The sequence below is a fragment of the Hipposideros armiger genome, unplaced genomic scaffold (genome assembly GCF_001890085.2).
Source record: "Hipposideros armiger isolate ML-2016 unplaced genomic scaffold, ASM189008v1 scaffold_151, whole genome shotgun sequence".
Taxonomy (NCBI): domain Eukaryota; kingdom Metazoa; phylum Chordata; class Mammalia; order Chiroptera; family Hipposideridae; genus Hipposideros; species Hipposideros armiger.
In genome coordinates, this window is record NW_017731501.1 from 2,521,986 (window position 1) to 2,547,980 (window position 25,995).

General features: G+C 40.4%; 1 protein-coding gene across 5 annotated transcripts in view; it reads right to left on the bottom strand.

Moving 5' to 3' along the window:
* Window positions 1–25,995, bottom strand: part of DLC1 (DLC1 Rho GTPase activating protein) — a 389,786-nt gene that overhangs the window by 34,112 nt on the left and 329,679 nt on the right. Inside the window, exon 1 of one of the 5 annotated variants that reach the window (XM_019651003.1) lies at window positions 10,307–10,690. The exons of 3 other annotated variants lie outside the window; for them this stretch is intronic. In XM_019651003.1, coding sequence (XP_019506548.1) covers window positions 10,307–10,343 — 37 coding nt within the window. In that variant the 5' untranslated portion in view covers window positions 10,344–10,690. One more of the 5 variants, XM_019651004.1, reaches the window with a different exon arrangement.

Here is a 25,995-nt window from a genome sequence, read left to right on the forward strand (position 1 = left end):
TTATACCTGTGTTTTCTCTAACAACAGACAAATGTGTTAAGAGGAAACAGGAAATTTTTATTGGAAACAGCTTTAGTGATTAGTTGTATTAGATGAATGAGGTCCAGGAGGTCTTTTCGTGTATGACTGGGAATTATTAGGCCATATTTGCACATTTCCTGGCATGACGGGATGACCCTATCTTTCCTTTACCCCTCAACAGTAAGTTAGACAGAAATTCCCCAACCCCATCATCTTTCTGTTGAACTTGCTGTTCTGAGAAGGCTGAGCAGCCGTAATTGACTGGAAGCAGGATGTGATTACTTCCATCTTCCGTTTGCTCTGTCTTCACATGGGCACTCTCAGGTTCCTGCCTTGTTTAACAACATGCTACCAAATCAGGACTCAAGGCAAATGTTACCTGGGTTTTATCGCTTAAGTCTAAGGACTTGGAGGACTAATTCAGACTAAGAACTATGACATGAATCCCTTTCTCTTCGCAATTAATAAAAATAAATGTGAAACACACACAACTGCCAAAGACTGGTTATCAGGAGTTAACCGATGTAAAATGAATTCTACTTGGGCCAAGTCAGAGAGCACTATATATTAATATTAATTAAACCCTAACGTTACCTAATCACAGTAAAGGTTTTGACTGGCACCTAGCTGCATTCCTATCCTTATGTGTCTAAAAAAATTCTAAACATCCGCTGTGCATATTCTGAGAGAAACCGGTTAGGAAGCTTCTGAAAACCCTGTCAATGCTAATTCAGTTTCTAAGGCCATTTGGCCCAACAGTGGCTGAGCCAAATTCATTTTTAGGTATATTCTAGTATAATCATACAGTGAGGCCAATCATCCTGCATTTCCCCTTCACTCAGTATTTATTTATTGAACTACTAAGTGTGCTGCCAGCTATGCTCAGGGACAATTGCCCAGGTTCCTGTCCGGAAGCAGGAAACCAAATGGAAAGGTAATTCAGTTGAGTACACAGTATCTGATGATCCTCTACTTAGAATGAATTGGTTTCCTAAGGGCTATTCTAAGGTCCACGTGTTTGCTGTAAGTCCCAAGTGACCCTGTACAGGCAGCACCAACGAGTCCTTACTTCCTAGGTGAAAACCAAAGTCCTAACAACAGCCCCTTATGTCTTGGCTGCTTCCGATACCCATCTCCTTTGGGCTAACGGATCCAGCCACATTGGCCTCTTCGCACCCACCCCAGTCCTCTTTTCCTGCTTTATTTTTTCTTCTCCCAAAACATTTATTACGTTCACTTTGTCTTTCCTTTCAGTAAGCTCCAAAAGGGGGCAAGTTTCTGTTTTACTCTCTGATATAGCCATGAACCTATAACAGTGCGGGGCACATAGTAGTTGTTCGATAAGTAAATATTACATACATAAAAATACCACAATACGATTTTCGTTCTCGTGAAGTGGTCTTAATTTTTCTGCCCAGGGTCCACAATAAGAAATACATTTATACTGTAACCGTGTACATGTATGTATGTATGTATTATGTGTGTACGTATGCACATATTCTATGCACGCATTCATGTACACAAACACGTGCATGGGTAAGTGTACGTAAAACTGCAACAAGTTTCACCAACTAACACAATAAGTGATGCAGCCTTATAACTTTTTATTCTATTTTCAAAACGCTGTTTGTCACGTAGCAAAGCAACCACTCTGAAATCCATTATTCCATGCAAAGCTTTTGCTTAAACAAACAGAAAGAAAGGAAGGAAAGGGAAGAAAACGAAGGAAGGAAAGAAAATAAACTAAGAACTCTGTGTAGTAGAGGAGAATGTGATGCACCATGGGAAACACATATATGAAATCAGAGGGGGGAGGGGAGAGATGGAGGGGGCTGCCTGAACACATGTTTATGCTCCTCCTTTATTTAAGGAGGGGTTATGATCTCCTATGTAAGGCTGGATGGCAGGAGAGGAGATTCAGAGTCAAGGAGACAGGAGGAGGTAAGTGGAGAGTGGGGAAGCACGCGTGTTTGAGAAGGAATGGTAAGTAGTCCAGATTTACTGTAACACAGAACAAAGGAAGGAGAAGCGCGAAGTGGAAAGTAGGTTATCTCACAGAGCAGATATAAGCATCCCTTTCGCCTGGGTACCCAATGAGCAACCAGCACTATTTCCTCAGATACAAAATAGCTTTGCATCTTGAGTGTCCTACATTCCTTCAAATAATTCATCACAAAAAGGGGGCAAAGTACTACCTGTAACAGGTCAGGAAACCTGGTCCAGGAAAGAATCCATTGCTCAGTTAAAGAGCCTTAATTAAGAAAATAATCTCTCTAGACCAGTTTTCTCATCTGTAAAATTTGGGATTGCCGTAGGCTTTGTAAATCCCCTAGGTTTCTGTCTCCGAGATTTCTTTTATGCCCAGTTTCCTCTCTCACTAAGACAACCTTTAAAATAGGCTCCATTTCTGTTAATTTTCCAGGTTTATCATCAATTACATGGAGACATTCTTCTTCCCTCAAAAAATTGGATCGAGTCCCAATTTTATAAATTTACTGAAGTTTATTTCTAAAACTTGCTTTTTAATGGATGAATTTCTTGATTTGTCCAATGAAGCCTATATTCATATTAGAGAGAACTCAAAACACTAAATGTTTCTGCTTACGTGTCTGTCTATAGCCCTCAAACTAAAATCAATCTTTAGAGGAAGAAAACACTTTCACCTATAGAAGTTCTTGTTTAAGTTTGCTGACTGATCTGCTTGTATTTCAGTTATAGCAGCATCCTGGCTTCTGCAGAATCAGTAAATTGGGCGCTGAAATGCATCCTGGAGCTTTTCATCTTTTCTCTTTACAAGGAAGGAAGCTGGTTTAGAGTTGAGATAATTAGCTTAAGGGTCCAGAGCTTCGCGCTCTCTCTTCCAGCTGTGCCCACAGAGCACCATCACTTTTAAATCTCAGACTGTTTATCAGTACGAGTAAGAACTGGAAGTTTGAGGGGGAGTTTTCTTTTTTTTCTCCTGCTTGAGGTTTGAAGGCAGATATGTTGCTTTCTAGTAAAGAACATTCCTAGATATAATAAAAAGGGGGGGAAAAGGACCCATTTTCCCCAATGATGTGATGACAACTTAATAAATGGTTTTGTCTTGAAAGAAAGAAACCTTGGGAGGTATACCCTGCAAGCCTATACCTGGGACATGAAATGACACTCCAGCAATGCAGAAATTAAATCAATTGAAATCCCCTTTGGGAAACATTTAGTTCACACATTTGCAAACTACTGTTTTTAACACAAAAGCCAAAAGTGAAATAGCTCACATCAAAATATATGTGATCTTCCCTGGAAAACGTAAACAGCTCTGTATTAATTGAAGCCCATGTATTATTACATGGTTGTATCAGGCACTTCAGACTTGGGCTGATTCAATTACTTCCAGGAACAGTAAGTATCTCTCAATTCATAAAAAATTGGCAATTACCCAGCACAAAGAAATTTAACTGAAATGAAAATAAACTATTAAGGAAATGGATACTGCATATCACATCTTTCTATTTCATTTTGATTTGAGGTGGGATTAAAAAAACAAAAACCTTTGTTTACACACACACACACACACACATACTTTTAGTATTCTACAGTATTTAGTATTCTGTATCAAATATTTATGCATTTCAAACCATGCATTACTAAGAAAAATGATTTGAAATAGCTCTTAAAATGCTAAATCCTTTAAAGATGATAACTGCATAGATTAAGACAACGACTTTGAGAAAGAAAACAATCTACATAACATACTTTTAAGGGCCCTTAATATTCTGAACCTCATTTTCTTGTAAAGAGAAGCAGATTATATAATCAAATTCCTTTTGCCCTTAAAATACCTGGTTATAAACCTACAGTAACCCCCTCACGCCCCCACCACCACTACCATCTCCATCATTAAAGGCTGGCAGGCACGTCAGTTCTTTCTTTTACATATGATAGCGAAGCTTACTTTACTAAGGTCCGCCCCCCTCCCCCCATTCTTTGTTTTTTACCCTCATTTCTACAGTGCTATAGTGCAGGAAATATAAAATACTGCACATATTATAGTGCTACAAAAATCTTAAATTAGAAATAAAGGGAATAGTGAGGAATTCTGAAGAGACTGTTCACTCATATTTTAGGTCATTCTGACAAAAAAAGAAAAAAGGAATTCAAGGATCAAATGAAAAATCAAGTTGCCTTATTGAAGACCAGTAAAAATAAACACACGGCAGACAGTGGTCCGTATGAGCCACCTCTAGCCATTCCTATGTCTAATCTCAAACAGGAAACACTACTCAATTTGACTTTCTCAGTTTGTGCCAAAAAGTATAGGAAAAAATAAGGATTACTGTCTTCTAGGTGAGCTAACGAATTATTTTCATGAAAATTGCTTGTGGTACCCAGCGCCCCCAACACATACCATCTAATGGTGACAATCTGATTCAGGACCATCTGTGTACTTTAGGAATGTTTCTGGTCAATAATGGATATGTTTTTTCTCCTACAAACACATTAAGATCCTCATTTTGTTGCTATCACGATTTGGTTTACACATGCGGGCAGGAAGAGGTCTGAAGTTCCATTCAACTCACATATGGCCTTGGACTAGTCACTGAACTTCCCATCTCAGTAGGGAAGAGGCAATGTTTTTCCAGACGGCCTTTGCAAAGTTGTGGAATTTCCCATTAAATGACTTTTACAAATGCACAGGACTATGCAAGATCCCTCTTCCATGCTATGCAGCTTCAAAAGGAGACTTGAGTGGCGATTGTCCCTTATGAGTTTATGGTTTCTCCAGGCTTGGGAGGTGAAAATGATTTCAGAGTTTAGGCATCCCCTATCGACTTTGTCACCTGAATGTGACAAAATGCACACTATGGCTGTCATACAACCCGGTGTATGGACCACAGGCCTTTTCACCTTCAAGGTCCCTTCCTCTATGGTTTCCTAAGTGCTGCTGCCTGAGCAATGCTACCACCTCAGGGTGTGGAAAACTTTTGTCCCACAGACATCCTCTGGAGACTGCTCCAAGGAGAAGGAAGGCGCCTTTCTGACAAGTCAGGAAGCAGCTCCAGTCCTCTCTGCAGGACACTCAAAGGTGGGGCAGGGAAGAGAACAAAATGTGGATGGGAGGTGTCAAAGGCATCTGAGGACTTGCGCTTCACTGACCTCAGCTTGCAGTTAGCTTTTGATTTTTCTCCTGGGGGCGGGAGGAGGTAAGAAATAAAAAGGCCACCAAGTAGAGGCATGTGCGAATGAAAAAAAGAGCATACTTGCCACCGTGAAACTCAGTCTAGTAACAGAATAAAAAACAAGGATGAATGGTTAAGAGAAATTGATTCCTCTATGTTTTGGCTTGACTTTAGTTAAGGTACAGTATTTTACCTGTCGGTGCCCAAGAACATTATTTCTGAATGGACAAGCATTTTCAAGATGCCATTTAAATGCTTTCAGTGATATCTTTTCCCTTAGACATATTATTCTAAATACTTTCACTGAAGAAAGCATTATTCAGTACAGTTAATAGAGGCTAGAAAATGGTATCACAGACTCCTTGACTCCATGTTAAGAATAGAGGCTCAAGACTCCATTCACAAGGCCCCAAGGAAGGGATACAAAAATCACTACTTTTCCAGTCCTGGGCCTAACATTACAGATCCCTATATATGAGCGCAAGTCCTTTAGGAAACTGCAAAGTTACCGCAAGGCTCTATATGATGTCAAATGCCAGAGATTGTTTACTAGATGGAATCAACTCATGACAAATACATTTCCATGAGTTGAACTCCAGAGCCACACAAACCTGGTTGAAATCCTAGCTCTGCCATATACAGTGAGTGACCCTGGGCTAGGTATTTAAACCCTCAAGCCTCAGATTCCTCATCTGTAAAATGGGGATTATACCTACCTTATGGCATTGTTGTGGAAAAAAATCAATGTGATAAGGAAAGCAAACTACGTGATGAATTTTACTTCTATACTATCAGTACTATCCTATCAAACGAATGAGAATTTTTTATAAAAATTAAAAAGGAGTATCCATACTGGAGAAACTATTTCTTGTGAGAGACTATAAAAATACATAGCTAAATGTGCAAGGCTTTCTTCCTGCCCACCATGAATTACAAGGGCAAGGAGAGATAGATAGTGAAAAAAAACGTTAAGACAGAGTCAACCTAATGAAAGAAGCCCCAGCAGGACCTCTCCCTGCTCCTTATCACTGATCATGATAATCTTTAACAATAATAACACAGGGCCCCCCCAAGGAAAAGTGCAGACAGACAGGAAGAACCCTTCTCAGCTGGGAACCTTACTCCTTTTACATTAATTAGATTTCTGACTAATTTGAGGCTAAAAGAAAACACCACGGGGGCTGCGCTCCTTCCAGCAACCCATTCCCAGAAAACATATCTGAACCCCACAGACCCATCGTTCTTACAAGGGGAATCACCCTCAAGTCTTCGAATTCTTCCATTTGTGATGGCCACAGAGTCTGCTATAAAGACAGCTGTGGAAAGCCTGCTTCAGAAAAGCATTTTCCTCCTAATTTCACAGCCATGGAAAAGAGGAACTTCGGACTGCACTTTCTAGGACAGAGTGTCTGGCTGTTTACACTTTATGGCTGGATATTAGTTCACCTCCACCACCACACTGAGGAAAACCTTTTACGTCTTGAATGCTGTACATAGATTATTCCTTTACATTGTAGCCCCACTGCTCCAAAGTAGGTACTTCAGGGGTAAATCCTGCTAACATGAGCACTAAGAGAAACACAGAGGATTGACTAAGTTTAGAAATTAAATTTTCTCTCCTGCCCTGGATTCTGACTCATATAATTATAATCACTGGACGATGTAAACATTAAAAATGAAAATCACCTTTCTCCCCAGGTCTGCTTTATAATTTCAAGAACAAGGTGCATGATGTGCACCTTGATGCCAGTTACACCACAGGGCCAGATTGTGCTATAATGTTCTAAAGCACCAAGCATTTGGTCTTGAGTGATATGGCAACATCCAGGGAGGAAGGGGAAACATCTGAAGTTATTTTTACTCTTGTAAGTCTTCTGGCTGTACAGGGTGAATGCTAGGGTGGGTCAGGTATTGTCTGGAGCCGGTCAGGGGCTTTTTTTTTTTTTTCTCTCTCTGCATGGCCTCATTTCCGTCTTCCGGTTGCTAGGAAGGCGAGTTAAGCATGGGAAACTCGTGTTTACAATACTGGACCATCCTGTCCAGCACAAGGCTCTCTTCAGAAAAGTACCATTCACTTCACCAATTGGACTTTGGCTGTCCCATTCTTCTGGACCAAATCACCCTCCCCTGGATATTTTCAAATGGCATATTGACCCGCCTAAGTCATAAAAATAACACTTTCATTTGAACATTGCATCATGACTAAAATCTCCATGGGGACACCAATGGAAACCCAAGGACTTATTTTTTATTTTGAAACCACCTCTTGGAATCCCACCAAGCCTCTGATTGGAGGCATCTCACTGAGGCCTGCCATCTCCTCTTTAAGCCCCACACTAGATTTACAAGGTAAGAGTTTAAGTCCCATGTACATTTCTTACTCATTTCACAGTAATAACTTGTTTAATTGTAACATGCTTTTCTATTAATCTGGTATCTTTTCCAGAAGCAACCAAACATCCCTTTTTAATGTAAAAAGGCACTTAAGCTTTGCTTGGTCTTTGCTCTTTGAAATGCAATATAGAACAACAACAAAAATAACAAACAAAGAAAGACTTTAGGGTAAAGTGCAATAGGGCCTCTCATCTTCATTACACAACTATAGGAAAATCCTTTGCCTGGTCCAGTGTATTAAAACTTGGCACACTGCCTACAATTAGTCATAGTTAACTGCTTAACTGTTCAACCTTTTTACTCTTTCAGGAATAAGTGGTGTTTCTTGTAAGATCTACAATTGGGAATTTAAGATACAATGGTAGTCACCAAAACTGTTTTTCCCATCCACTCTAGGGAAAGATTTAAGTGGGGAGCTACTTATTCTGATTCTGCATAGTTGGGAAACTAAGTCAGGCCCCATTCTTGAACTTCAGCCAATTTGGTGTCAGGTGTCACTCAGCTTGAATTAAAATAAAATCCGTTTTTGTCAAAAGCAAACTTTTAAAAGCAGCTGGGAGAGAAAGTCAGTCTGCTGGGCTTCATTTTAAACTCTGAACAGTAGTGCTAATGAAAAAAATATGTACTGAGGTTTGGGCCACGCTGTAAATCTGGCATGCCACAATAAAAGTTAATACAAGCAATCGCCAACATTTTCTCCGAAAATGTCTTGAAATAACTTCTGAACGCACATCTGCTAACTATTTGACACTCATTCCCCAGGATTTTAGTTCTTCTATTAGGGGGGCTGTTGACTTACAGGGCACCCCTCCGACCATCTGCTGCAGTCTGGAAGTCAAGATGGCACTGGGTGCCTCCATTAATTCCACACTTATGGTCTGCAAATTATCTCCGCGGAGGACCAGCCTGCCGTCCAGATGGATGCTGAATTAGTCAACCTCTTGGAGCTGCTGATAGATTTACATTCAGAGTTCTGCTGGGCTATTATTTTCCCTCATCCTTTCAGCAAACAGTTTGGAAAAAAATGTAATTTGAGACTCAGTATTCTGTTGTCTCCAAAGCTGTGACTTTTTTCTACCCAAATGCGTCATAGATGCCACCCTCATGAATCTTTCTGTAGTGGATAGCTGTGCCTAGGCTGCATTCCTCCACCTCACCAACAACGGCTGAACTAGCCTTCGAATCCTGAGAATGAACCCACTTGCTATCCTTGTTGGGTATAGAAAAACTCACTCATAACTAAGGTGAGGCAAGGTTTTCTTCTCCACAGTGCAGAATGACTATACGAGGGGGGTTTCCTTTTACAATAACTAGCATAAATTGGGTATTTGCAGAACTTCAGTACCAGACTCTGAGCTAACCACTCGTATTAGCTCGTCTGACCCCTACAACTGCTTCGCGCAGTAAATGCAATTATTATCCCCATGTTGCAGACATAGGAAGTACAGCGAGGCCCTGACACTTCCCAGACTCGCCCAGCTACTAGGCTGCAGACCCAGGATTCCAGGAGTTAGAGTGGACCCTGCAACCTGCCTCCCCCGAGGTCCCCTCTAATTCCCCTCGAAACAGGGGCTGTGCGCTGGAAAGACGCGCGTTGACTCGGTAAATTACACGTGGCAGAGCCAGTTTGCTGGGGCCAGGGGCGCAACTCCTCCGGTAGGATCAAAGGCTCGGCCTGTGACGTTGGAGGTGGGGACAAGGACACAGAGTGGGGCACGGTTCTAAAAGGCCGTCGTCTCGCTTGGAAAAAAAGTCGGGTCTGGCGGCATGCTTCCTTCCTTTCGCTGGCTCTGGGAGTCGCTCCGCGCCGGCGCCCCCTCCGGAGCCAGGGGCGTGGGCATCTCCAAGGTACATTTCAGGAAAACGATTCAGCGCTCCAGCACGTGAAGGCACACTGCAGCCGTTCTAGCAGAGAACCTCACATGCAAACCCTGGGGCTAGCCAAATTGCTTCAAAACTCCAGGGGCCGGCGGCCACAAGAGACTTTCCTACGTCTGCCCTACTGTCCAGCGTTTAAAATATTTGAACAAAAACAGTTTAAAATTAAAACAATTGTTTGATGCATTTGTTTTCAGCTTAAAACAAAACAAAACATTTCCATGTGCCACCACGGTCTAAATGTCCCTAAATAATAAACTCAGGGAATCGACGCTGATTTTGGACTTGTGTGGTGAAGGGCAGCAAGTACCGAGCCCTGAAACGTCTCCGAAGGAAAGATGCTAGAAAGGCTGTCGCGCCACGTCCCTAGGAGCCAGGGACCATCACCGCCTGGGATTTCCGGCGGGGATAGAAGCTGCCCGGCCCTGAGCACCCTGCCTGACCCTGCGCCCCACGCCTGGCCCTGTACCCCCAGCCCGGTCCTACGTCCCCAGCCGCAGCGGGAAGTTAACCTAGGCTTAACTTCATTAGTCGCGGTCGCCCCCAGCCCGCAGCCCTTCCCAGAACCCACTGGACGCGCCAGCCCGGAGCCCCCAAGCGGTGAGCAGCCAGGGGGTCATTACCCGAGATTAAGAGCCTCCCCCCGCCCCCAATCCCTTGTTTTTCCCACACTCCACCTCCTCCACTCCAAGAAACTCGGGCGATTCCATCCCAAGCTTCCTCGGAAAGCGTTTCAAAAGCACAGAACGTCAGGCACCGACTTGATAAGGCGGGGTGACATTTCCTCCGCGGTGGGTCCCTTCCGCAGCTGGCTCCCGCGGCTGGCCTAACGGCAAGGCACAAGTCTAGCTTACGTGTTAGGATCATGATGTCCGGCTTCTTTCTGCACATCAAGTGCGGCGGGGGGCGGCAGGCGCGCAGTGGGGAAATCGAGGCAGCCCGAGGCAGCTGGGCTCCTGCGCCGGGACCCACAGCGGCACCCAAGACGCGCGCCCCTGCGGTCCTCAGCGCATCCTTGCTCGCCTCTTGGTGCCACTCGCCACGGTCCCAGAAAGAACACGGGGTTTTCCAGAGGTCGAAAAGGAAGAGGGCTCAAGGAGCGGGACGAGAAGGCCGGGATCGGTTGCCCCTGCTGCGGAGAAGTTCGGCCATGGCCAGAAAAGGAGCGAAGTACCCTCGCACAGGCAGCTAGAGCGCACTGCCTCCGGCGCGACCTCCCAGCCTTGCCCTCCTGCAGGGCCCACCCCAAGGGGAGGGACCAGGCAGGGCAGCTTCGCCTCCTCACCGCCTCCTGGGTAGCACGCCACCGCCTCCAGCTGTCCTCAGGCCCCGCCCCCCTCTCCCGGGCCAGCCCAGCCTCTCGCCCAGGTCCCGCCCATCTGCCCCGCCTCTGGTCTCCTCCCCCGGGCTGCGCTCGCCAGTCTCAGCCTCAGCCTCAGGCAATACTCTGGCCCCGCCCCTCTAGCCCCACCCCGCGCCTCCTCTGCTGGGTCTGGAATGTTTCCTTCTGCCCTGCACGTCTGCAGCAGGAAGCGCCTAAAGGTCTCCAACTGTTGGTGTCTGGGGCAAAGTCAAAAGCTGTACCCACGAGGCCTGTACTTGTTGGGGAGGTCTCGGCTGAATGCTGTGACACCGCGCACTTTCCCTGTTTTTCTTGGTAGCTTTGCACACTTTTAAAGATCTCTGTGATTCTCCCTTTCATTCTGGTGGGAACCGCATAAATTCGCGGGAACGGAGGAGCGGCGGGGAAGTACGTATGAACCAGTCTTTTCCGATCCGTAAAATGCTAAGAAGAGTACCTGCCCTTTGGACATTCATTATTCATTGCTAAGGCCTGTAGGCGTACAGAACAGAACGAATGCAAGTAATTAACCCTGCAGTAAAGAAGAATGAGTTTTTACTCAGCACGCGTTAAATATACTTGTGTGCAGTCACAGCCATTGTTTCTCAAATCATGGCCCTTGGGCTACAACCTAATGCAGCTCCTGGAACTGGGAGGACCCAACCCCAGACTGCAGAATTAGAATCTGTGATGGTGATAATCTGCATTTTTATAAATTCTCAGGTGATTCTGATGCATTGTAATTTTACAGCCCTTGATATATTTAGGAAGCCTAATTTTTAAAGATCATAATTGAATATACAATCTCTGCAAGATTTAAAAAAATCCAGACCAGAGTTCCATGAAAATTTACTTTGGGGCTAATTGATGCTTTCTGCCCGTTATGTCAGGGCAAAGAAAACTACTAACGTAAAACCATTCATTCAACAACTATATTCAGAGCGTTTACTATGTGCCCCAAACTGTTTTAGGCTCTGGGGACAGAGCAGTGAGCAAAAACGACAAACATCCCATCCCTCTAGGAGTTTACTTTCTAGTGGGGAAGATGCACAATAAACAAAATAAATAAGTGAAATATATGTAGTGTCTTAGATGGAGCTGTATAAAGCAGGGGAGCTGGGGGCAGAATCTATTTTTAAATTGGTTTAAATGCAAATGGAAGAATTTAAAATTATTGATTTCATAGGCATGTATTAGTTTACATACAGAAAATTCTGTTTCATGCTAGTTTTTCAAGAACAAAATAAAAGTACTGCCTCTAACCACTGGCTCCCTAATTTACCCAAACCAGAATTGGGCTCTGGAGAGTGGCATTTCAGGAGGGCATGGGCTCCTCTATTCAACAGATATTTCCAGGGCTTTCGCCTACCTACAACTGCGGGGGACACAAAGGTAAGCTACTGCAGGCCCAGCTCTACCTACTCAGAGTTAACAGTCTGGTGGGGAGGAAGAAAGGGGAACATGAAAAAGAGGTGCTGTGAGGGCTAGGAAGTAGGAACTCAACTGGACTGAAGACAACCAGAAGAGGCAGCTACCCCCTGAAGTTCAGATGCTGGGAGAACAGTCAAGATGCCGCAATTGCCAGCAAGGGGGAGTGTGATTCCAGGGGATGCTGGAAAAGTAAGGACAAGAACTTTTGGTTCCCTGCATGACTGTGTTAAGGATTTTTTAAATCTTTAATAGTGATACACAGTGAGAAGCCATTCTAATGGAAGAAGGCATTCCATGATCAAATTTGCATTTTGAAAAGATCATTCGGGCTGCAGTGTGTATTTCAAACCTGGAAAATAGGAATACACCTCCTACACATACTAATTTCTTTATTAAAAATGCAAACTTTACATAAAATAATATTGAATGTCAACTATAATTAAATATATATATATATATATATATATATATAGTTACGGGATGTAAAGTATAGCATAGGGAATATAGTCAATGGTATCGTAATAGCTATATATGCTGTCAGATGGGCAGTAGACTTGTTGGAGTTATCACTTTGTGAGGAGTATAACTGTCTAATCATTCTGTTGTTTTGTACACCTGAAGTTAATAAAAAATAAATTAAAAAATTTCAAGCCTTAAAAATATAGATATTCTAAGCATCTCCTCCAAAGCATATCAATTCTCAGAATACATACTTAATGTTGATTATTAGCTGGGTGATAATTAGGTTTTAAGTTTAATTATTAGGTTTCTAAGGAGTCTGCAATCCCGATGTACCCACCCCCACTAAGTATTCATCTTTCCCAAATAAAGCATGGTAATCTTTTTGTCTCTTCTTGTTCAAGTCCCATTCCCTTTTCCTTGATTATTGATGTCGTCTTCTCTGGTTCTTTTTTAATTTCATTACATCTCCTTGGAGACTTGTGTTATGTGGATTGCTCACTGTCTAATAATACTAATAATTCTAAAAACATTTTCCCTGGTGATGCATTGGTTGGCATTTGGCCTTCACCGAATGTCATCATCTTCTTTCATTCTTTGGTTTATTGACACACTCTGTGTCTTGGGCCAAACCCCAGTTTTCATAGTTTTGATTCTTACTCCTGTTAGAGATGGATATGCTACATTTTGAAAGCTGCTACTGTAGGAAAGTGGTTGAAAACAAGACTTGGGGGGCAGGCCACTTACTGGCTGTATGATGAACACTTTATTTAGCCTCTCATACTTAAGTTTCTTCATCTTGAAAAAAAAAAACAGCTTAAAAGTGCATTTCTCCTGGGTTTTTATTTTATTTTTTAAGCTGAGCCATCCTGCCACCTGTGGGCAGCTCAGCAGCTGCTCAGCGGCTGCTCAGCTCAGGCTGGGCATCGAACTGCTGTTGCTCAGAGCTCAAACTCTTGAGCGAGCTCTTAACCAACTGAGCCACTCGGCCAGCCCTCTCCTGGGTTTTTAAATGAGGATTGAATAAGATAATGCACATAAGTGCTTAGCACATAATAGGCACTAGATAATGTTAGCCATTGTTAGTACATATTATGAAGCGAGCACATAAACAGAAACATGCAGTTTCTATTTAAATAATTATCTAGGAAAAGATTAAAACAAAACAAGACCTTGACTTTAACTTTTCTGAATCTGAGGAGCCTTTACAAACTGGGGGGAAGGAAGGAGTGGAAAAGTCATTAAGAGTGTCAACAAACAGTGGTGCTTTACCAGATGAAAGAGGGTCCCTAAGACAGTTCAAAGTCTTTCCTTTCCATTTAACCTTCAACTCATGGCCCGAGGTTTCCTTTGTCTGTCATAAGCAGATGACATTAGACTGGGATTGTTAGCTGATCTGTAGTGAGGGTTGGGTGTTGAAACCGGGACTCTAAGAGGCTGCCAGCAGGCAGTCTATGGTCCTCTGAAACCCCTTCAATACATGGGAATAAAAAAAACCATTACAAAATACATGAGGTCTTATTGCTACTGTTGTTGTCAATGATATGTTCTCAATGTCAGGTTAAAAAAGAAAAAAAGGTTTGACGTGAAGGCTGTGCCATTTGCTGGTAGCCATGCTCTTCTCAGTATGGGCATCTACTTTACAGAAGCTCTTCACGGGGAAATCCGTACCCTGTATATTTGGATGTTTTCACATTCAACTGTCCTATTACCAAGGCCAGAAAAATCACACAGCTGACTCCTAAACTGCATTACAGAGGGCTACTCTGGTTTCTACTCTACCTTAATGAATGATCTTAGATATCATTGTTATCTAAGTTATTGTCCCAGGACACCCTCTTGTATTTTTTCCACTATACTGTTGAAAAAGAAAAACCAAAAAAAACCCCAAACAACCCAAAAAACAGGGCAAAAAGTGTCTACAGGCAGGTAATACTGGTTAGGAAAGCAAGCCACAGCGGGGTGGTGTGAACTGCATCCCTTCAAGAGGGTGGCACCAGTCAGGCCCGCTTGATTGTTGGCATATGATACCACAGCAACCCCACTGCTCAGGATTTAAAGATTTTTTAAGAGCCCCTAGGTTTCTATATTTTTATATCAAATCTCCTAATTTTTAGATGCCAGCAACAGATTAAAAAAAAAATCTAAACCCATTCCAAATAATTTCAACTTTGGGCTCATTTAGCCCTGGGGCAACTAATGTAAACCTCTGCTCTAGTGATATGAGTCAAGCAATCTCTTTGGAAATTTATTTCTGTCCCACAGGAACTAAAGGATTCCTGCGCTTGGAAAGTGTCGTAATATAATTTGCGTTCAAATGGAAAATGATGAAATTAGTGCCTAAAACAATTTTATTTGTAATGTTCAAAGGAAATGTGACACATAATAAAAAGTTCTGAAAATACTTTTGAAACAGTCTTCATTTAAGAGAAATCATTAAATTCGAAATTTAATGGTTGTCCTAAAAACAGTCATTTATGTTTAAGCTTCGGTGAACCAAGTTTGGGTTCTTCCCCCACCGTCTATCCTGGTACCTAGCCTTTTCAGAAATGTTTAAGACTCAAATGCTGGGGTATAGGATGGGGAAAGAGGAGAAAAAAAAAAAAAAGAGGGTGGTAAAATAAATTCACCCCCTTTAAATTTTACCAAGTGTAGCTCTCTTGTTCAGTCAGAATTTTTTGACTACATCTTTTGAACAATGTAAGTTTAAAATATGGGGATGGTTAACTTAGTGTACCAGTGACATTTTTAGTTAAGAGGGGGGAGTCCCTTGTTTCTGCATAAATGTGATATAAATCTACTTTTTGGATAATCACTTAAGCCCCAAATATGAACCAGTCTGGCAAAGTACTTTTATCATTTAACAAATACTTATTAACCCCTAAAATGGCAGTGAGCTGGTGAAACAAAAGTGAACGTGCATAAATAAGTCCTAGGGATTTACTGTACAGCATGGTGACTACCGTTAATAATACTGTACTGAATATTTGAAAGTTGCTAAGAGAGCACATCTTAACAGTTCTCACCACAAGACAAACATTTGTAACTGTGTGTGGTGATGGATGTTAACTAGACTTACTGTGGTGACCATTTTGCAATATATACATATATTGAATCATTACACTTTACATCTGAAACTAATATAATATTATATGTCAATTATATCGGAATAAAAATATTTCAGTAAATGACACAAAACAATGAACATGAAGAGAGGGTTTGGAGGAGAAAGCTCCAAAGATAGGTTTTGGGTAGAAAGTAGGAACAGATACAGTTCTGTAATAGTTCAGTAGAGGGTTTGCATATACTGAATTCTCAATCCTGATTTGATAAATCAATGGGCATGCTTCCCTGAGATAATTACAATATTTACAGCAGAATCTCCTTTTAAAGGCTATTTCATTTAAGAGCTCAGGTAGTTCATTAGCCCAAGGCCTCACTGATCAAAATGGCAGAGAGGTGAATTCAGGACTGACTCCTAGTCAGTGCTCCTGCCACCCCCACTTCCCATCTGATCTTCATCAAAGACTGCCCTGATTCTTCAGTGTGGCCTCTGACAGCACAGACACCAAGCCAGTGAAAAGTAAAAATTGCTATCAGTTTTGACTCCATGAATAAGCTGAGCTACCTTCCCATTGAATTAGCCAATTTTAATGGCATACTTTGATTCTTTGTGTATTCTGACACTTCCCTTGATTTAAAAGTTATTTTTTGAGCTTGTAGCAAATAATTCATTGAAAGCTGAGGATGGACAACATACAAGTACTAATAATATTTAATATGTTGCTTTCTTATTATTTAAATTTTATGATGATAAAACACTCATTGTTAAAAAATTGAGAACATATGGAAGAGTATAAAGAAAAAAAATAAAACCTTCTCATAATTGCATTACCAGAGACAATTGCAGATGGATTTTCATGTCTGTCCTTCCAGTCGGTTTTTTAAGTATAGATACTTTATTGTACAAAATTGAGATTTATATATATATATATATATAATATTATATTTATAAGTATATAATTTTATAGTATATACTTATTTTATATATATTATTTTATTTCACTTAATATACCAGAAAAATGTGACTTTTCATAGTTGCTTCATAGTCCACCTATGGGTATATTAATAAAATTTTTATTTATTGAATATTTTTGTATAATAAATTTTAAAGAGCAGGAATGCTAATTTCCTTAGGCAAATTCATTTACTTTGAATTAAGAGGTCAAAGAGTATTAGGATATTTGATATTTATTTCTACAATGTCATCCAGAAAGTTTGTACTTATTTTACATTTTCACCAGTGTTTGAATGTACCTATTTCCCTTCATGTTAAGTACTGGCAGCATTATCATTTCCATTAATACTACTAACTTAATAAGCCAAAAATTATTAATTATTATTTAAGTCTACATTTATTTGAATATTAAACTGACTGAACTTTTTTATTATAGTAAAATATACATACCATAAACTTTACGATTTTAACCATTTTTAAGTGTACAGGTCAGTAGCATTAAGTGCATTCACATTGTTGTGCAACTGTCACCACTATATATCTCCAGCACATTTTCATCTTTCCCAACTGAAGCTCTGTATCTTTTTAACAATAATTCGCCATTTTCCTCCACCACCATCCACTTGTAACCACTGTTCTACTTGCTTTCTCTAGGATTTTGGCTATTCTAAGTACCTCATATGAATAGAATCATACAGTATTTGTTCTTTTGTGTCTGGTCCTTTTGTTATACTGGTTGAATATTTTCATATTTATAAACCAGTTGCATTTTTTAAAGTTGCCTATTTGATCCTACAGTCCCTCCTTTTTAAAAAATAAAACATTTGTATTTTCTCACTGATTTTTAAATATTATTTACATCTTAGGGATATTAACAATTTGTCATTTATTATGAAATTATTTTTACTAGTTTGTCATCTGTCTTTTAAGCTTGTTTATTTACCATTTAAAAAAAATCAACAAGGGCCGGCCGAGTGGCGCGTTGGTTAAGTGTTGGCTTAGGACGCCGGCTCTGAGCAGCAGGGCCCTGGTTCAGATCCCATATGAGGGCCAGTGATGCTGCACCCTCTACAGCTAAGATGGTGAACAACAGCCTGACCTGGAGCTGGGCTGCTGTAAGTCTCAGGCAACGGCGTAGGCTGCAGCCCCTGCTGCAGTGGGCTGCCATAAGCTACCGTGAGTGTCCGGCAGCCGCTGTGAGCTGCCAAGAGCTGCCATGAGTGGCCGTCAAGTGGCCTGCGACTGATCTGCCTCAGCTGGGAAAGAGACATAATGATAATACCAACATGGGCTGATGAAGCGACGTCCTCCACAACTAGACTCAAGAACAAAAGGACAGCAACTTGTCTGTTCCCCTTTCCTGATTCCCCAATGTTGTTCCCCTCCTCCAATTCCCCAATAAAATCTTTAAAAAAAAATCAACAAGATTATAACAAAATTCAAAGGTCTTACTTATTTGTTCTGTTCAATTATTAACTAGGTGTTTACTTACGTAGTTTTCCTTTCTTACGTGGTTTGAAGCCAGAAATGCTAAGACGCAAAATCAATTTGCAAAACAAGGTCATTTAATGTGTGGGAATTTTTGCTTTATTTTTAGTGATAGGTTTCCTTATCTACTCAAATAAATACCCTAGCTGTCTTATTTTTCTATCCCCAATAGCATCACAAATGGATGCCTTCCATAGAGTGAGGCCTCCATGAAGGCGTGTTGCAAAAAGGGTGGCATGGTCAGGGTATAGAGACTAGGGGCACTGAGTTTCTGAGAAACTTCCTGACCTTCAAATTTTCCGTAAGTGCAATGTTTGTATATGCGTGCATATAGATCTACTGATAAATAAATACTGGAACATCTAAGAGTTTTTCTGGAACTAAGTACAATGCCAAGATACCATTTTTACCCTTCTACCTTGTGGGCAAAGAGCTATTCTTAGTATTGTTCTCTACCACCCAGTTTAAAAGAGCCACTTATGTGGTCCCTCCTAAACCTCTGACTTTTAACTCAATATCTAGCATTCTAAAGCATCTGCTGAAAGAAAATCCTCTACCTTGGTTTTGAAAATCTGAGGGAAATTACTCATACTTGTTTTCACTAAGGAGAGATTTTGTGTTCACTTGAGTTGCAATGTGTTGCTGTTTCTTCATAAGAGATCGGGTCCTAAAATAAAAATACTATGGCATGGTTTTGGGCAATTGCCTGAAAAATAATAAACAGTTCTTTGTCTCAGCTGCTAACTACAGCGTGTTGGCCATTATCGTGTTATTTCTGGAAACCCCTCCACAGCTCCAGATCATTAACTGACTTTAATAGTCAACAGGAGGATGGAACTGCCGTGGATCGTCAAGCTTGGCTTTTCATGCATTACTAACTCAGCCCGCTATCTCTTATGAAGTCAGTGGAATGACAGTACATTTTGGGGAACTGCAAGGCAACACATTATACATTTCCTAAAGTGGGCCCAGCAATAAGAATTATGAATCATGAAAGACTGATGTTTGAAGATTTATCAGGAGGGAACAGGTTGGATTTAATGCCTCTTATACAAATATTGTTGAACAAATAGCTGTTTCTGTACCGATTGTCATCATCTTTTTTGATGGGCTGACAAAATAAACATATACAAGGCAAAAAAAGAAAGAGAGAAAAGCTCATTGAATTTCATAATGAGTTCTCTCGGTCTGAATTATAAAAATATCTGTAAGGGTCCTTAAGTCCATGTATGTGTAGAGGAAAGAGTTCTGAGCTAAGTCATGTTCCCAACTTGACCACAGACACTATCAGTGGTCTTGAGATGCTAACATAATTTCTCTTGCTCCTTGGTTTATTTTAAAAATCATCTATCTATCTATCTATCTATATATATATCTCATGATATATAATATCATGTATAAACATATATGATATAACACATAATAGATAATATATTATATAGTATGTAAATTATATGTTATATGTAAGTATATAATTTATTATATATAAATAAACATAGATGTGATTTACATGGCGAAACAAGGATGCTGGACCATTGAACTAAGGATTTTAAGGTGATGATATAATATAATTTGGAGGTAAATATTATTACAGATAAGAAATTCAACTCAGAGTGGTTACATAGCTCGCTTGATTTCACACTAATAACAGGAAGCAAGAACTTGAACCTGGGTCTCTCGGCAGTGATGATCATGATCAGGGCTTTAGAATCAAACCGTGTGTGCATGGAGCACTATTTCAGGGCTTCCCTTTCCTCAAATGTAAAATGGAGGGATTGGACCAGATGTTCTCTCAGGTCCCTTCAGCTATCGTTAGGTTTTAGCTTGTCCTAACATACAGTGTAACACTGAATTAATATTCACATTCACTTCCTTGTATGGGGCTCTAAAAACATCCAGCATTTAAAATTGCAAAAACAAAACAAAACAAAAAAGGTGGAAAGGAGCAAGCATCCACTCAGCAGGCCACCGTGCCTCACACCAATTCAAAGCAGAAAACTGTGGTGCACTGAGTGTGGTGCTGCACATCCCAGGATTGTACCTGCTGTGGTAGAACTCGCCCCTTGAGGGCCAGCTTCTCATGCTTCCTAAACCTGTCCCAGAACCAGGGTTCTTGCAAATCCACAAGTTAAGCTTTTCTCCTTTCTGGACAAGCCTCATGAGGTATGTAGTGTGCTTCCTATGCTTGCGCATGAAATTCAGACCATGCAGTTTGGTTTGGTAGAATTTTGAAGCTTTTCACCCCAGTGACCTTCTGAAAAATGAACTCTTCCTTTTCCTTCTTTTTTTTCTGTGTTGTTGCTCTAATTTGCCAATCATATTTTGATTTTAATCCTCCAACCCGGATTTTTAAAATGAAATGTCTCTATCACTGTTTGTGCCATTTCTTTCACACTTTTCATACGCTAATCTCCCTTCTAAATTTATTCTCCCTTCTAAGAAACATATCATGATTGTTAGAAAAGAATACTTAACCACCATCCCAAAGTAGGGCTGATAGTACACTTTGGACCCAGGCCTTTCCACTCAGTAACACAAACGCTTTTAAAACAATTACCAAATTAATAAATAGATGACAGTATGTGTGCTGGCTGTTTTGTTTTCTTGCACTAAAACCTTCTCCATTTGAGTCATTATGTTGACCCTTTGGTATGTCATAATACACTACATTTGCAGTGCTCTTAAATATAAAATGTATTTCTCTTAATAGTCAATGATTGAGGAGGATATTTTGTTGTACTTTCTTCTGATTTTTTTCTTCTCTCACCTTCCTTCCTTCACGTTCCAATTTTTTGTTCCGCTTTTATAGCTCAACTATTTTACATTATGGAAAAGGCAAAACTACGGGGACAGTAAAAAAATCAGCAGTTTCCAGGGGTAAGAAGAGAGGAAGCAACAAGTAGGTGGAACACAGAGGATTTTGAAGGCAGTGAAACTACTATGTATAATACTATGATGGTGAATACATGTTGTTATGCATTTGTCCAAAACCATAGAATGTATAAAACCAAGAGTGAGCCCTAATGTAAACCATGGGCATTGGGCAATAATAAAATAACCTGAAAATTTTCAAATCACAATTGGTAGATTTGGAGGGAGAAACTGACAAATATGTCGGTGGGTGATTTCAACAGACTTTTCTTAATTATGGATAGGTTGAGCAGACAAAAAAAAAAGTAAAATAGAAAAATCTGAATGGTCATATGTACCCATTTTTTTTGTACCCATCAATTAGTTTTGATTTCTGTACCCATCAATTAGGATGTATACATTCTCAAGGCTACATTAAGATCGAATAAACAAAACAAAACAAAAACACTGACTATATACTAATCCATAAAGCAAATCTCAACAGATTTCAAAGTGGTATCTTATTGAGCAGGATGGTGGTTTTAAAACAAAGTAACAAAGTCCACAAAATCTTCTGTAATCCTCTCATCAAAAGGTGGAGTCAGTGTTCCCTCTCCTTGAACCCAGGGTGACCTGTGACCTTCAATGTGTGTGTGAGTTTGATCTGTTTTGGCTCTAAAATATACTATAATATTTGTAGTTGTAATTGAATTACTCTGCTATTTCACCTGTGTCTTAAAAGGGCTCTTTCTCCTTTAATTATTGTATTAGTCATTCTCTGTTGTAGTGGTTTTATTGAAAAGTTCCAGAACTAGTGAATTAGTGATACTAAAAATAATAACCATTACGTTTTTAATATTTAAATTTACAAGTTATTTAAAACAATCCCATGTATCTGCCTTATTTCTTCCATTTATCTTAGTTTGCATTATCAAAGCTAAATATTAATAATTACAATAATAATAATATTAATAATAGTAATTTAACTCTGTAAAGGAACATTGATTTTTCCACGTTAAATTAAATAAAAATTTAATTTTTAATTAAAAAATTAAAGTTTATTCCTGGGCGGCCAGTTAGCACAGCTGGTTAAAGCGCAGTGCTCATAACACCAAGGTTGCCAGTTTGATCCCCCTGTGGGCCACTGAACTGTGCCCTCCACAACTATATTGAAACAACTACTTGACTTGGTGCTAATGGGTCCTGGAAAAACACACTGTACCCCAATTAAAAAAAAGTTTATTCCTATCACATGGCATCTAAGACATGGGCCTACCATGTTTTTTGGGTACCGTGTTTTTAAAAAATTGTGTCATATTGCTATTACTCATGCTATTAGAATGTTTAAAGTGGGGAGGATAAAGTCCAAGATAGGGTTATGGAAAGGTTTATAATATTCCCTGGAACAGACAGCCAGAGGGAAAAGCAAACCAATAAATTTAATCTAGAAGTCACAAGACATTCCTGGTTAGTTCCGACTTGACCTGGTCCTGATACAGCCCTGCTCCTAAATGACACTTTGAAATCTGCATTGAATTTGGAACAATGCAGGAACACTGCTGAATGGGATATAAATTTTAAATCTCCCTGGGATGATCAGTCTAATTTTAGGCAAGATGAAGATCTTCTATTAGCATCCTCCAAACAGTGTTGACTACGAGTCAGTCAGTTGAGTTTATATATTTTTTCCTTCGTTTGCCTGATAGAGTGGGTTTGCATGTCTGTGTCCAGGAGCTATACTGCAGTAACAACAACAGCAGAAACAACAACAACCAAACCAATCAACCAAACCAACAAAACCTTTTTTTTTTCCCCCTCACAAAGCTATAATAGAAATGGAACATACCAGTTGTATCATTTGGACTCTTCCTCTGAACTGAGCTTCTAAACAATACTGTCTCCTGGGGGAGTGGGAGATCGAGCCAAAAACTCTGACCTAAATAAATGTCCAGGGCAGAACTGAAGGACGGGAAATGTAGGACCAGCCAGCTTTCCTAACTTAGTTATGTGTAGATTTTTTTCCCTCTTTTAAGGATGAATTTAATGCTTCTCTGTACTAACAGCTTTGTGACCCGAATTGTTCTACCCCAGTAGCTTTTATTCTCTCTATTATCAATTGTAAATCTTAAAATCAGAAAAGGAAGTTCTTCCATGCTGATTTTCAGATCTTGTTGCTCATGCTGGCAGTGCTTAATCTGACTATTCCACAGTTACTGAGAGGCAGGAGCCTCACCTGAAAATTACATGTATGATGGAGCAGGTCTATCGCAATAGAGACTGAGGTTTGAATCGTGTTTATCAGGATCCTCTGTGATTGAGAAGAGTAGGGTGTCAGGGATACAGCACATTCAATTTGGGTTTCCAGGCCACTCAATGCTAAAGAGGGACTATAGGGAGAAACCCCAATCCTGTGTGTGTGTGTGTGTGTGTGTGTGTGTGTGTGTGTGTGTGTGTGTGTGTATGCGCGCGCGCGCACATGCGCACACACATGCATACAACATACAAATGGGGCAGAGACATTTTGGTATTTCTTCATAGGTAACATTTGAGGGTTTAAGAGGTTTTTTTCTAAAGATCTAACCTTAAGCTTTTAGACCCGATGGTCTCACTTCTCACTCTTCCAAGCATTTCCTGGACAGCAAATACCCAGTTGGCCAGTAATGGGTGAATAATCTTTTTATGATACTGATTGAAAATCTCTCAGCAGAAACAAAATACAGAAAACATGGTTTCATTTCTAGTGTCCTGCTAAAGCTTAAATTAAGCAAACTTTCAAAGCCTCTCCATTTGTCCTTTATAGTTCAGATCCCACCCAGGAATCAAGCTCTTTCTCTTAGCTTCTTGTTCATACATGACCCCTATTCTTTTCCTTTAATTTCCCTGAAATTCTAAAACAGTGCGACTAAGCGGTCCCATTATATCCTGAGCGTTAATAATCATCTTATTTTCTACTCCCAGAAATTGCTCTGAAACAGTCTTTCTTTCCTGGAGACAAACCATCTGACTTAACTTCTCTGGCTCCCCAACCCTTTATTGAGACAATGCTCTGCTCATTGTCAGTTCATCAAATCTTAATATTTTCCCTTTCTTTGTATCCTCCTCATATCATTCTACACAGTCGGATCCTCATCCTTTTCCCTGGCTCTGCACAGGCCCACCTACACCTTCGCTCTCCCCAGACAAGCATGGACAACATTAATATTTCTCAAGCTCTCTTTCACAGTTGATTACTTTCCCCTCCATCTTCAGAAAGGCAAAAAAGATCCTATATACTTGGCCAGCCTTACGACCTGCTGGAAGAACATCTGTACATAGGAAGGAATGAGATATAAACAAACTTGAGTCTCGGCTGACTGGGGCTGGAATAAAACAGGTGATTGTGAGACGAAAAGCTCCATTAACAGTCTCTGGAGGTCACCGGGCCTCTTGTTTGCACTTGTTTTGGGGGAGACTTGCCTAAGTGAATGACTCTCAAAGTCTGAAACTGAGACTTCATTCTGCTGGTAACCACACACTTGTTTAAAGAACTCTTCCAAAGGATATAATAGGCATTTCCCAGGATCTGTTAGCTCTGGGCCAGTATTAAATCAGCCATTTATCTGTTGTGGTCTAGAAGATAAATATATATATGTTCCCCCAATCCTCTTAGGCAGCTCACGAGAAACATATAGGAAAGGCAAGACTATGCGTTGGGTTGCGGAGGCTCTATGCCTTTTTTTTATTATGTGCATCTAAGTTTAACTGCCATTTTTTTAAATTAAAAAAGTTTAATGAGTGTTTCCTTTTAAAATTCATCTCACCTTAAGTGTTATCAAAGAGTCATAATCAAGGAGCCCTGACAAAGAATCAGAATGGTAATGGCTTGCCCCGCAGGCTCAGCTATTCCTTTAAAGCTCTGTCTTTCTTCTAATTACATTAGACAGTGATTGGGAGGATGGTACCTAATAATAAGGGTTTCATTGTCTCTCTTTTCCCCCCTTCATTGCCCAAACTCTAATTACTCACTATCTTGCACTTTACAAGGAGCTCTGGAGGAGCCACGGTGTGGACCCCGGTCATGTGGCTCACTGGTACAGACGTGAGATTGTGAGCCTGTACAGGGCTAGCTGTAAAAGAAAGGAGCCTGGATGGCTTTAATATCCTGTTAGACAGAAGCATGACAGATTAGTGGGGGACTCCTTCCTTCTCAGGAAACCAGGCCTCTGGCTATAGCATTGTCTTTAGTTCAGTCTTAGATCTTTATAAACACTTTCTCCCTGAACTTTAAAGGACCCGTGCTTTTCAGCAACAGTTTAATGTGCATGAAACAAAAACTCAGATAAAGGGTTCAAGCATAAAATCTTATTGAAGGGTCTGATTTCTCACGATGATTTCTACAAACTCAGACTTCGTGCCCAGAAAAATATTTCAACAGAGAACTTTTCCATTGGAGACAACACTAGCCCTAGAAATGCATTTGCCTTTACACATAATATGGAACCTCAGTTGTTTTAAAGAAATACAACTTGCTTCCCTCCATTAGGGACAAGTTGTAGTCCGAGTCCTGGGTTAGGTGTCTTGGATAACAGATATCAAAAAGTAGAGCAGGGTAGTTGGGAGACAGTAACTAGTAATTACAGGGAATGGACTCAGAATGATGAAATATCTGGGGACGATGAATTGTGGAGAGGGGAATGTGAATCCTCACAAAACACGAATAAAGATATGTGGGAAGATGTCTGAAGAAAGTGGACACAAAAGAAGACTCGAATACATACAAAAGCACATGATATTTACTTGGGGAGACTGAGTATTTACACATGTCAGTTCTCCCTTAATCTGCCAATTTAAGAAACACCAATAACAACAGTATGTTTTAAGAATGATGATCCCTAGTATATAGTGAGTGACATTTATATCACCTACTTTTTGGGTGTTTTCATGTCTTAAATAGTTTAGTCCCCACAATAATCTTA